At 39.8% G+C, this 12581-nt stretch overlaps 1 protein-coding gene across 14 annotated transcripts in view; it reads left to right on the plus strand.

Annotated features, from left to right (window-relative positions):
• The window catches only part of SDCCAG8 (SHH signaling and ciliogenesis regulator SDCCAG8), a 229343-nt gene that overhangs the window by 35862 nt on the left and 180900 nt on the right, over positions 1-12581 (plus strand). For 13 of the 14 annotated variants that reach the window (XM_059146681.1, XM_059146682.1, XM_059146686.1 and 10 more), the window contains 3 exons: positions 2182-2322; positions 5821-5885; positions 9223-9411. In XM_059146681.1, the coding sequence (XP_059002664.1) occupies positions 2182-2322; positions 5821-5885; positions 9223-9411 (395 nt within the window). The remainder of the gene's footprint in view (positions 1-2181; positions 2323-5820; positions 5886-9222; positions 9412-12581) is intronic. The other variant, XM_059146688.1, reaches the window with a different exon arrangement.

Consider the following 12581-nt stretch of genomic DNA (forward strand, 5'->3'; position numbering starts at 1 on the left):
CCACTCGCTACCTTCACTCCCCTCAATTAAGAAATCAGGTTTTCAGTGATCTCCAGGGAGGTAAATGTAATTAGATTTTTTAAAATTTTGGTCAAATACCATTCACATTCTTAAATGTTATCTGTGGAAGGACAAAGTGTCCATTAGACTATCGGTTCTTTTCAAAGAATGACATTATTTTATATCGTAAGTCAGCGATCTGTGGTGTACGTACTTTTTCCAGTTTCTTTTTTTTTTTTTTTTTTTTAAAGATTTTATTTATTTATTTGACAGAGAGATCACAAGTAGGCAGAGAGGCAGGCAGAGAGAGAGAGAGAGAGAGGAGGAAGCAGGCTCCCCGCTGAGCAGAGAGCCCGATGTGGGACTCGATCCCAGGACCCTGAGATCATGACCTGAGCCGAAGGCAGCGGCTTAACCCACTGAGCCACCCAGGCGCCCCCTTTTTCCAGTTTCATTACAGGAAATTAGTGCTGCTGTTCTTCATGATGCTCTAAGGCAACTTCGAATGCCCTCAGATCTTGAGCAGTTTGTCCTCGCCCACAAAGTCAAGTTCAAGCTTGTTGTACCACGTTTTCTAGACCCTTATTTGACTCTCTAGCTTGACATTTTGATATCCGTTTTGTGCTTCAATATTTAGTAATTCCGAGTTGCTTCAGGCACCAGACTTTTTCACACTTCTGTGACTTTCCCTGTCATGTTTTCTTTCTGGCATGCTCTTCTCATCTGGCTCACTCTTTCCCATCCAAGATCCCACACCAGTGTCAGCACGTCCCCAGAAAACCTTCCTTGAATCTCTGGTTCTTCTTAGTGCCCCTCCTTTCTTTTTGCACAGTTCCCCGTGCGCATCTCTGGCCTAGCACTTAACCTTATTAAATTGAAATTATCTGCTTAGGGGTTTGTCTTGAGGATAAGACTGGTCTTGCTCATTTTGACCCTCCAAGCTCTTAGCACAGTGCCTAAACATAGGAAGCATCATACACAAATATTTGCATTAAACTGAACTTCCAGAAGAACATGGAATAGGCCATCAGAATACTACTTGGGATGAGTGAGTGTAGCTCATTCTGGCATGATAGGACACTGCAGTGTAGTTCTGTCTTTGGGACCTGTCCTCTCTTGTGAGTACTACCATATCCTTGGGTCCTTAGCAAGAGTTCAATAATTGTTTGTTGAATGGTATTATTAATATTTCAGTCCTTGTACACACAAATTACCCAGATCTTTGGGCTGCATAGTTCACTGACTGTTGAGAGGGTCCCTCCTGGAGGTACAGACACAAGGGGTACACATCAGATGTGGTCTGTAGGCATGTTTGGTTTGTTTGACAAACTATGAACCAGTATTTAACAGTGTTTCAAATGAAAAACCAGATATCTGGCTTATCTTTTAAAAATCAGAAGATTTTTTTTTTTATAATATGAGTTTGCATTCACTCATGGCAAAAATTGCCTGGAACTGTCGTGGCTGCAAGTTCTGGATCATTTGTCATGTCCCTCCCCCTCCTTTGTGAGTCCCTGACATGCAGGCTAGGTGTCAGTGCTGTTTATCTCCATGCACTATTTTTCTTATTGAAGATAATACTTTTCTGAAACGGCAGGAGAGCATAGTGGTTTGGGGCATGCACTGGGGGCCTAGATTGCCAAGGTTCGCATCCTGGCTCTGCTGCTTATTAGCTACTTCCTACCTCTGTGACTCTTACAAGTTACTCAGTGTGACTCAGTTTCCTCTTTTAAAAGATTATTTATTTTAGAGAGCGAGAAGAATGCATGAAAGAGTAATGTGGGGGGTGGGTCGCAGGAGAGGGAGGGGAATCTCAAATAGACTCCCCACTGAGCCTGGAGCCCAGTAGGGAAAGATGGAAAATGAAACCAAGAGAGGGCTGTGTGCTTTAAGAATGTATGTCTCCAGAGAAGTAAGAGGGGAGTTCATTTGCTGAAACACAGGCAGGCAGCCCTCTTTGCTCATCTACGTTACTGCCTGTGCCCGTAGGAATCGGACTTTGTAACACTTGTGGAATATGACCCTGATAGCCTGAAAATGTAAAGTCATTTTGACATGTAGCTTGGAGGCATCCGCTCTTGAATTTGTTCCATCACAGATGAGAATTCGTTCCATTTGTAAATCATGCGTGTTGACTTAAAGCTAAATGCCGGTTGTAATTATTCCTACATTTTACTTTAGGGAAACCTGCAGAATTCTTGGATTACAACAGGCGACGGCTCTGGGATGAATGAAGGTGCCAAGAGGCGATTCTCCCAGGGCAATGCAGATGCAGTCAAAGGTCCATCGGCTGGTGAGGCTGAGAAATGGAAGCTAGAGCTGGTGAGAATTTGGCTGCTTTTCTCTTAAGCATTTACTTTTTTGTACTTTTTCTATCGTGGTAAATACATATGCCATTGAATTTAGCATTTTTGCCCTTTTAAAATTTATGGTATGTGTATTTTTTTGTGTCTGGCTTATTTTGTTCAACCTTCCATTTGTTAGATTTTTACCCATTGTTGCATATGGCAGAACTTTGTTCGTTTTCACTGGTGGGTCTGCTGTATATGTACACTACAATTCATTTATCCTTTCTACCATTGGTGGATTTTTGTGTCGTGTCCTTTTTGGGGCTATTGTGAATATTGCTGCTATGGCCATCCTTTTGGATGTCTGTTGATGTGCATGACACACATTTATGGTCGGTGTGTACCTCAGAATGGAATAGTCAGTCTTGGGATATGTGTATGTTCAGACTGAGTGGTTAGGGTGAGCTTTTCGGGTGGTTTTTATATTTTACACTTGTACAGCAGCACATGAGTGATACCATTGGTCCATATTCCTGCTGACATATTTTATTGTCTGTTTTTCTGTTGGGCTGGTAGTGCTGTCTCATTGTGATTGTCATTACTCCTGAGATTGAATCTCTTTTCATGTATTTATCAGTGTCCTCCTATGTGTTCAAACATCCTATCCATTATTTTGAGTTGACTTTTTTTTGAACTTCTTTTTGTTTTCTGGATATAAGCCCTTTGTTGACTGTATCTTTAATAAATATATTTTCTTTACTCTGTGGCTTGCCTTATAATTGTCCTGATAGTTTTCTTTCTTTCTCTCTTTTTTCATTCTTCATGATTAAAATTTCTTAATTTTTTTTTTTTAAGATTTTATTTATTTGACAGAGAGAGACACAGCAAGAGAGGGAACACAGGCGGGGGAGTGGGAGAGGGAGAAGCAGGCTTCCCACTGAGCATGGAGCCCAACATGGGTCTTGATCCCAGACCCTGGGATCACGACCCAAGTGGAAGGCAGACACTCAATGACTGAGCCACCCAGGCGCCCCTAAAATTTCTTAATTTTAATGTAATCTACAGTTTTTCTTCTTTATTGTTTAGTACTTTCTGTATCCTATATCAAAAGTGTTTCCCTGCCCAGGTCTTAAAGCTATTCTCTTATATTCTTGCTTTTAACATTTAAATCTACAATCTACCAGTCTTTATTTGTGTATGACATGTTACATAGGGGATCATATTTTGTTTTTTTCCCACATGTTTCTATATGTATATCCCAGTAGCATTTGCCAAAAAAACAGCCCTTTGTCTGGTATCTTTGTCATAAATCAGGTGTACATATATGTCTGGGCTCTGTGTTTTATTTCTTTGGTCTTTGTGCTACTACCATCCTGTCTTGATTGTTACAGGTCTATACCTGGTGGTCCACATATCACATCTTCCAACATTGTACTTTGTCTTCAAGAGTGTCTCATTCCTGAAGGCACCTGGGTGGGGGGTGCAGTCGGTTGAATGTCTGACTCTTGGATTGGGCTCTGGTTCTGTTCTCAGGGCTGTGAGATGGAACCCCATGTCAGGCTCTGCACTCAGCCTGCAGTCTCCTTGAGATTCTCCCTCCCTCTCCTGCCTCTCCCACTCCTGCTGGCTTACCTCACCGCTCTAAAATAAGTCTTTTTAAAATGTTTTTTCATTTTTCATTTTTTAGTTTACTGGACAGACAGAGATCATAAAGAAGGCAGCAAGGTAGGCAGAGAAAGAGAGGGAGAGGCAGGCTCCCCGCTGAGCAGAGAGCCCAATGTGGGGCTCGATCCCAGGACCCTGGGATCATGACCTGAGCAGAAGACAGAGGCTTTAATCCACTGAGCCACCCAGGCACCCCTAAAATAAATAAATCTTTAAAAAAAAAAAAGTGTCTTATGCCTGACCTTTTGTATTTCCAAATACATTTTAGAATTAATTTGTCAAGTTCCAGAAAGCCATTATGAAGCTTTGATTGAGATTGTCCTTAAACTATGTCACTAGGGGAAAAAGAGATCTTTATTTATTTATTTTTAAAGATTTTATTTATTTATTTGTCATAAAGAGAAAGGAAAAGAGAGAGCCCAAACAAGGGTAGCAGCAGGCAGAGAGAAGAGCCTGATGGCAGGACTCGATCCCAGGACCATGGCCTGACCTGAAGACAGACACTTAAAGGATGAGCCACCCAGGTGTCCTGAAGATAGCTTGATGATATTATATCATCTTGTCCTTTATTTTATTTTATTTTTTTGAAGATTCTGTTTATTTATTTGAGAGAGAGAGCACAAGCAGGGGTGGGTAGGGGCATATCTCTTCCCTATGTAGATGCAGTGCACCTCTGGTCTTCTCTGTTCTATATATACTTCAGAGTGACTTAAGATTCAAATCCGGTAAAGTTTTCAATGTCCATCCAATGCCTCTGCTACATGGAGATTACATGCATTGTCAGGGTAAAGGTCTTGTATGTTTTTTCTCCTCATGGCCCATTCTCACCTATTCACCCGTTTCTATCCATTTTTCTATCTAGCACTGGATCCGTGAGTGGATACTGATCCACTCCCCGGCCAAACATGCAGCTTGTTTTCTCTAGCCTCTGTGCCTTGTGCTCTGTTGGAAGTTATTCCTTTAAGTATTAACGCTTCTTCCAGGAAGCCTTCTTCACTTCTCGGAAGCTGAATTATAAGTTCCTGCATCTCTGATTTCAGTTTACCTTCTATATACCTCCCTGGAGTGAATTATATGTAATTAAAATTGTCCCGTGTTTTTCTATTCCTTCCAAGAGTATAAGCTCCTGGATGAAAGACATCTTCATTTCAGATACCCTATAAATATTTGTTGAAGGAAAGAACAGTGGGATGCCAGCAGCCCCTCGTAGCTAGGACATCCATTTGGTCTGTCATTTATTGTGATTTATAACTTTTCTTTAATCACTGATCCAGCCCTCATTTACTGTATGTCAGTACACAGCAGTCCCAGTGGGGGCTCCAGTAAGGTTTGATCCTGGCCCTCATGGGCCTTATAGGTTAAAATTGGTTTTTCCTGGGACGCCAGGGTGGCTCAGTTGGTTAAGCCCCTGCCTTTGGCTCAGGTCATGATTCCAGGGTCCTGGGATCGAGTCCCACATCAGGTTCCTTGCTTGGCAGGGAGCCTGCTTCTCTCGCTGCCTCTGCCTGCCTCTCTGCCTGCTTGTGTATTCTCTCTCTCTCTCTGGAAAATAAACAAGATCTTTAAAATAAAATAAAATAAAATAGTTTTTTTCTCAGAATCATACTTGTAGAAGTAAGATCTAATATATGCATTTTTGAAAAAAATTGACGGGGAGGGCAGTAATAACCATTTTATGACTCAGTCCACAAAGAGTGGGTACTCAGTAAAAGTACAAAAGTTTGGGTAAAACTAGGGAAAGTGTTTCTTGAGAGGACACATTATTTTCTTCTTGGGTAAAAGGACAAAAATTGAGGATAATAATAATTAAAACTTGCTGGTAAAGCACAGAGCATGGAGAAAATGTACACTTATTTCTTTTCTAAAGGAGAAGCTAAAACTTACTTATGAAGAAAAGGGTGAGATCCTGGAATCGCAATTGAAAATCTTGAGGTAAAGTATCATTAAAAATTATAGCAAAAGCATAATGATCTTAAAATATATTTGAATGTTTGCTGACTTGCCAGTTCTACTCAACTTAGGAATTACTTGATGACATTTTATGTTCAAGATAAGAAATATCCTCAAGTTATTAAAAGAACAGGGGCATAAAATTGTGAAGTCCCATTTCAAAGAACTGTGAGCTAAATTAAAAATTTTATCCCTTCATCAATTATGAAATATTTATGTTTTTTCATAGAAATAAGAATCACTAGCTGCTCTGATAGAAATTATGCTTTTAAAATAAAATACTGAAAATAAACTTCCTAGTTTTCAAATTACAAACAGGTATTTTTTTCCTCTATAAATATTTTTATTTAACTTTTAAAGTTGTAACAATAATAGTTTGAGTATTTTTCTATATGTGAAGAATATGTGTATACTAGTCTTCCTTTCTCTGTGGGGGATATGTTCCAGGACCCTCAGTGGATGCCTGAAATTGTAGATAGTACTGAACCTTATATGTATTGTTTTTTCATATATATATTTTCATATATGAAATATATATATTTCATATATATATGCTTTTTCATATATATATATATATGTATCTTAAGGTAAAGTTTAATTTAGTAAGAGATTAGGCATGGTAAGAGATTAACAGCAATAACTAATAATAAAATAGAATAGTTATAACAATATACTGTAATAAAGGTTATGGGAATGTGGTGTCTCAAAATATTATATTGTCTTGTACTGATCCTCCTCGAGATGATGTGATGAAATGAAGTGGGGGGAATGAAGTTTGCATTGTGACGTATCGTTAGGCTGCCACTGACCTTCCTGTGGTCCGTCAGAAGGAGAATCATCTCCTTTTGGACCTCGGTTGACCTTGTATAACTCAAATCATGGAATGGGAAACTGTGGTTTGGGGAGGACTTCTGTATACACATTAAGGTTTCATGTACTTTCTGACACTTTTTTAGAAGTCTCAATAAGGACTATATATTACAGATTAACGATTAGTGATTTATTATGTACTGTAGGCAGGAAATGATACCAGGAATTGATTTTGGGGGGGTGTTAAAGCTTATTTTAAATAATGGCTGTGAAATGTATTTCAATCAAATAAACTTTAAAGTTCTTTTTATAGTTTTAGTAAGTTCTAATTTGCACTAAAATATAAAATCTTTAGGCCACATATTGTTTGGAGACATAAGCAGAGTCATACCTAGAACCAGAACTCATGGCTTTCATGTACATTATCATTCATTTTTTAATACACTCTTATGTACTTTATACCTTAGCCTGATTAGTTTTAGGATTTCTATAGAGACTTTTATTTTTTAATGAAGAAACCTAACGTATAAAGTGACCTAATATTTACTTTCTTGGTTTTTATCTCTCTTTATTATATTTTTATTTCTGTGTGTTTCAATTCTTCAGTTTTTGTGTTTTGTTTCTTAGAGATGGAGAGCTCGAGGGAGCTCAAGCAGGGGGAGGGGCAGAGGGAGAGAGAGGATCTGAAGCAGATTCCATGCTGAATGTGGAGCTGGACACAGGGCTCAGTCCCACAGCCCTGGGATCGTGACCTGAGCCAGAGTCAAGAGTCAGTTGCTTAACCGACTGAGCCACCCAAATGCCCTGGTTCTTCATTTTTTAAAGTAATGGCAGTGTGACTGATTTTCTCTCGTTCATAAGTCAAATGTGCCATCTTTAATTACATTAAAATATTGCTTTGCAGTGAAGTAGACTTTGTTCCCTGAACCTTCTACTTCTCCCTTTTCCTTTTAGTATACCTTAAGATTATTTAGAGTCATTTTCTTTAAGAAAGAGAGAAAAACCACCATTCTTAGAAACTCTGGCTTTCTCGTATCTATTTCTTTCTTTCTTTCTTTCTTTCTTTCTTTTTTTTTTTTTTTACCATTTCAGGTAATCAAATCTACCTAAGGGTTTTGAATTTGAAACTGACAGAAATAATAATGGAGACCCTTTGATCTTGGAATGTGCTTCCAAAGTTCTTTTTACAAAGTCTTTGAAAGTCAGACTTTTTCTATATGGTATTTAAAAAGAAAACTTACTACATTGAAGATATTATCGGGCATAGAGCAAAACGGCTTCCCCCCACCCCACTTCAGACAGTGGTTAGATTAGCTTTTTTAACCCCTAGATTGCTTGCAGATCTCTCCTCCCCCCTCAAGGCTGCCTGAGAGCCCCCGAATCCCAGAGTGGAGGTCGTGTGTCCAGGAGTCTAGATTATTGGCCTCTCTTCTGTGATAGCAAGTTAAGATAGCTACAGCCCCCTGAGTGTGATAGGAACTGACAACAGAGTTGATTGAGCTGGAGACAAAGTCTCTGCTTTCCAAGCACTTAAGGGCTGTCTTCTCCTTTGTAAGCTAGTAAGTTTTTAAAAATATATATAATATACAGTAGGAAAGGAATGTCTGTGCAGGGAAGCTCAGTTGTCCCAGCTGACTTTACCAAAGCTTTACCTAGGGCGGTGTATGTGTGTGGGGGTGTGTGTGTGTGTGTGTGCGTGTGTGTTTGCAGGAATACAACCCATACACTGGTTGTTTTATTTTTAAAAAGTCAGCAGGGAGAACCTCATCGACTATCTCATACAGTAAAACAAGGTAAATACACACACACACACTTCCTCAGCAACCCCCCCCCTTTTTTTTTTTTAGCAAACTGCATATTTCCAGCTAATAGCTGCTACTTATAAATCTTTATGACTGCTAAATTTTCTATAACTTCTTTCTAGAAGAAGAGAGTAGCCCACTTGCTTTTGAAATAGCTCTTTATAGAACTTTGTGATTAGATAATCTTAGGGGTTTTTTTTTTTTCCTCCTAAAGAAGAATAGGCAACAATAAATGACTCGTGAATGAAATCCATGAACTTCTAAGGCACTCTGCACATTTAAGGGTTAACACTCGGACTAGGATATTTCCCTCAACTGAAAGATGTTGTGTTACATTACCTGGCCTTTTTATTAAGAGAAATGACTTAGGATTTGTACTTGGAGTTTTATTTTCGAACAGTGAATAATATAACATAATGGAGATGGATCCTTTGAAAAGAGCTGGTATCAAGAGGCAGACTAATCTGTGTTAAAATCTTACAAGAACTTGGGCTAATTATTTCATATATTCAAGTCTCATTTTACTCAGAGTGTCAATTAGGATAATCACACATTTCAGGGTTGTGGTAAGAATTAATTAGATTTTGTATACAGAGCATCTCATAAAGTAAGCAACCAGAAGTGATAGTAGCAGTTACATGTAGGGTGATACAGGTGACAGTAGTGTACCTGGTCATTTGCTAGAATTTTCTTTCCCTTCTTTTCAGGAAAGACCTAGCTGAATATCAGAAAACCTGTGAAGATCTTAAAGAGCGACTAAAGCATAAAGAGTCTCTTCTCGCTGCTAATATGTCTAACCGTGTGGGTGGCCTTTGTTTGAAATGTGCTCAGCACGAAGCTGTTCTCTCCCAAACCCATAGTAACGTTCACGTGCAGACTATTGAGAGACTGACCAAGTAAGTACGCCTCTCCACACGGAGGCTTTGCAACTTGGAAACTGTGTCTTTAAAGGATCATTGTGTTCTTTTATCCCTGTGCTGCCTCACGTGGGATTGATGCACAGCTTCAAATAAAATAGATTTTATTTCGCTGGAGCTTTCTTGAAGACAGGTGGGTGCTACCAGCTGTGTGTGACCAGGTCACTGGGGCAAGTCATTTTACTTCTCTTGGACTCGGTCTCATCTCGAATTGAGAGAATTGAGGTAGCTAATCTCTACGGTTCTGTTCATGTCTACGAGTCTAGAATTGCAAATCCAGCACTATTTGTAACAAAAGAATCTGAGAGGAATTCTTCTTTTCAATATTTTTTATTTAGGTATTTGAGAGAGAGAACAAGGAGCATGAGCAGGGGTGGGGGCAGAGGGAGAGAGAGAAGCGGTCTCTCCGCTGAGCCGGGAGCCCGATGTGGGACTCGGTCCCAGGACCCTGAGATCATGACCTGAGCCAAAGTCACTTTGGCTGAAGTGACTGACTTCACTTGTCCTGACTGACTGAGTGACCAGTGACTGACTGAGCCACCCAGGTGCCCCTGAGAGGAGTTGTTTTGATTTTTTCAAATCTTGGATTTCCCAGCAGAAGGCTAGGTAGGGTGAGTTTTTATCACGTCTTCATCACATGCCTGCCATGGGGAGTGCATTGGAGGAAGCACCCTTAGATCCACTGTCAGTATTTGAAGATGACTAAGGACAAGTTCCAGATGAGCTTTTGTACAGTTCACGTTTTCATCTAGGCTGAAATACTGCGGTTCTCTGTCTGCCTCTTTTTTGTTCTATCTTCACTGCTCCCTGGACGCCTTTTCCTGAGAGATTATCCTGGGGAATTGGAGAATTGTTATTTAAGATGCCATCCAGTGGTGGTTCATAGTGTGTGTTCTCCCGCCCCTGCCCCTTCTCCGTGCTAAAGGTCTCCCCTCTCTGCTTGTTGGGGCTCAATTTAAACAGCCCAGACGTCACCGCCTCCAAAAGTCTTCTCTCGCCAGCCTCACCCCATCCTGTGCTCAACCGACTTAGGCTCCTTCCTTCTATGACTTTATAATACATTGCGTGTACTTGGAGGTGGCATCTGTGGTGCATTTATTTCTGTGTCCCTGGCTTCTGGCCGAGGACCTGGCCTGGGGCACACACTCAGGTGAGGGTTTGCTGATCATAGACAAGGCATTTTGGCAGTCAGAGTTCCTCCGGTTCGAACTGGCATGGAGAATGGAAAGACTTGGTCGTTAAAGTCAGACCCAATGTTTTGACCTTTGGACAAGTTACTTTACCTCTCTGAGTCTGGACGTCTCTTTTTTGGGGGAATAATACCCAGGTGTTGGGATTTTACCGGGGCACTTAGCCTTGTGCTGGAGCAAAAACCGCCTCGACTCATATTCTAGTTCTACTGCTAGCTGCCTCTGCAACCTCATGAAAGTCACTTAACCTCTCCACCTCAATTTCTGCATTTTTTAAATGGAGATAAAAGTACCTTCATAGGGGCGCCTGGGTGGCTCAGTTGGTTAGGCAACTGCCTTCGGCTCAGGTCATGATCCCAGGGTCCTGGGATCAGACCCCATGTCGGGCTCCTTGCTTGGCAAGGTGCCTGCTTCTCCCTCTCCCTCTGCCTGCTGCTCTGCCTGCTTGTGTTCTCTCTCACTCTCTGTCAAATAAATAAATAAAATTAAAAAAAAAAAAGTACCTTCATAGCATTATTTTGAGGGTTCTTTGAAAGAATACCTACACGGTGCTTAAAATAGTTCCTGCAAAATAATAAATGCTTTATAAATATTAAAACTCCTCTGTACCTCTCCTAGTTAGAAAGCAATCAAGATGTCAGGTAGCTGTTGTTTCCATATATGACTAAACTGTTGGTTGTTACATAAAAACTGAATTTCTCCTGTATGGACTGACAATTTTTTATGATCAGAGCTGATGGTCCTGCTTTTTGTTAAATATTACATTAATTAAATATATTATTAAATCATTCTTACATTTTTTTTTTAAGATTTTATTTATTTATTTGACAGACAGAGATCACAAGTAGGCAGAGAGGCAGGCAGAGAGAGGAGGAAGCAGGCTCCCTGCTGAGCAGAGAACCCGATGCGGGGCTGGATTCCAGGACCCTGGGATCATGACCTGAGCTGAAGGCAGAGGCTTTAACCCACTGAGCCACCTAGGTTCCCCATTCTTACGTATTTTGTATAATTGTAAAATTTATTAAGTACATATTAAATATATTTTCAGATCCAACTACCATGTGGCAAACATTTATTTTATACCAAAGGACTCTGCCAGGCACTTTAAAAACATAATCTTTTTTAACCTTAGTAAAGCATGTGTGAGGTAAATATTACACCTGTTTTGTGGCTAAGGAAACTGAGGCTCAGAGGAGTTAAAAATTTGCCTGTTTACATTTGAAAAAAAAGACCCATATTTCACAAAAACAAATTCAAGATGGTAAAAGACTCAAATATAACTCAGTCTATAAAAACATTAAAAGGAAATATAGAAAATTATCTTTATGGCTTTTGGCTAGGTTAAGTCCTGAACATGGAATGGAAAATGAATGCCATAAAGGAAATAATATATATACATTTAGCTTCATTAAAAAGAAACTTCTTATGATACAATGATGCAAACTGAAATGAAGAGACTGGGGAAAATATTTGCATGTTACCTAACAAAAAGTTGGTATACTTCCTAAGGAACGACCTTTGAAACAAACACAGGACCAACTGCCTAGTTGCAGTGTGGATAAGGAATAAGGATTGGGGAGCAATCAGGGAGGAAGACATCAATTTACGAGAGGGTGTTTACTCTGTTATTATTCAGGGAAATACGGATTTCCAAAAAATTGAGCCCTCATGTTGGCGAAAATTGAAGAGACTGATAGTGACAAGGGTTGGGGAGGCCATGAGTGAGCATTTTCACACACTGCTGGTGGGAACTGTAAGTTGATAGTACTTTGTAGGGTAATTTAGCATTATCCATTAGTAGTTGAATTGTGTGTTACATGTTTCAAAATCTATCCCAAAGAACCTATGTCTGTGCATAATGGGGCGGTTCTAGGGAATGCTTTCACAGCATTATTTGTAATTGGTGTTGTGATATTGTGATATGATAAGAAATACATATTTTGGTCTTCATCTCTAGTT

Source organism: Mustela lutreola, chromosome 14 (genome assembly GCF_030435805.1).
Source record: "Mustela lutreola isolate mMusLut2 chromosome 14, mMusLut2.pri, whole genome shotgun sequence".
Taxonomy (NCBI): domain Eukaryota; kingdom Metazoa; phylum Chordata; class Mammalia; order Carnivora; family Mustelidae; genus Mustela; species Mustela lutreola.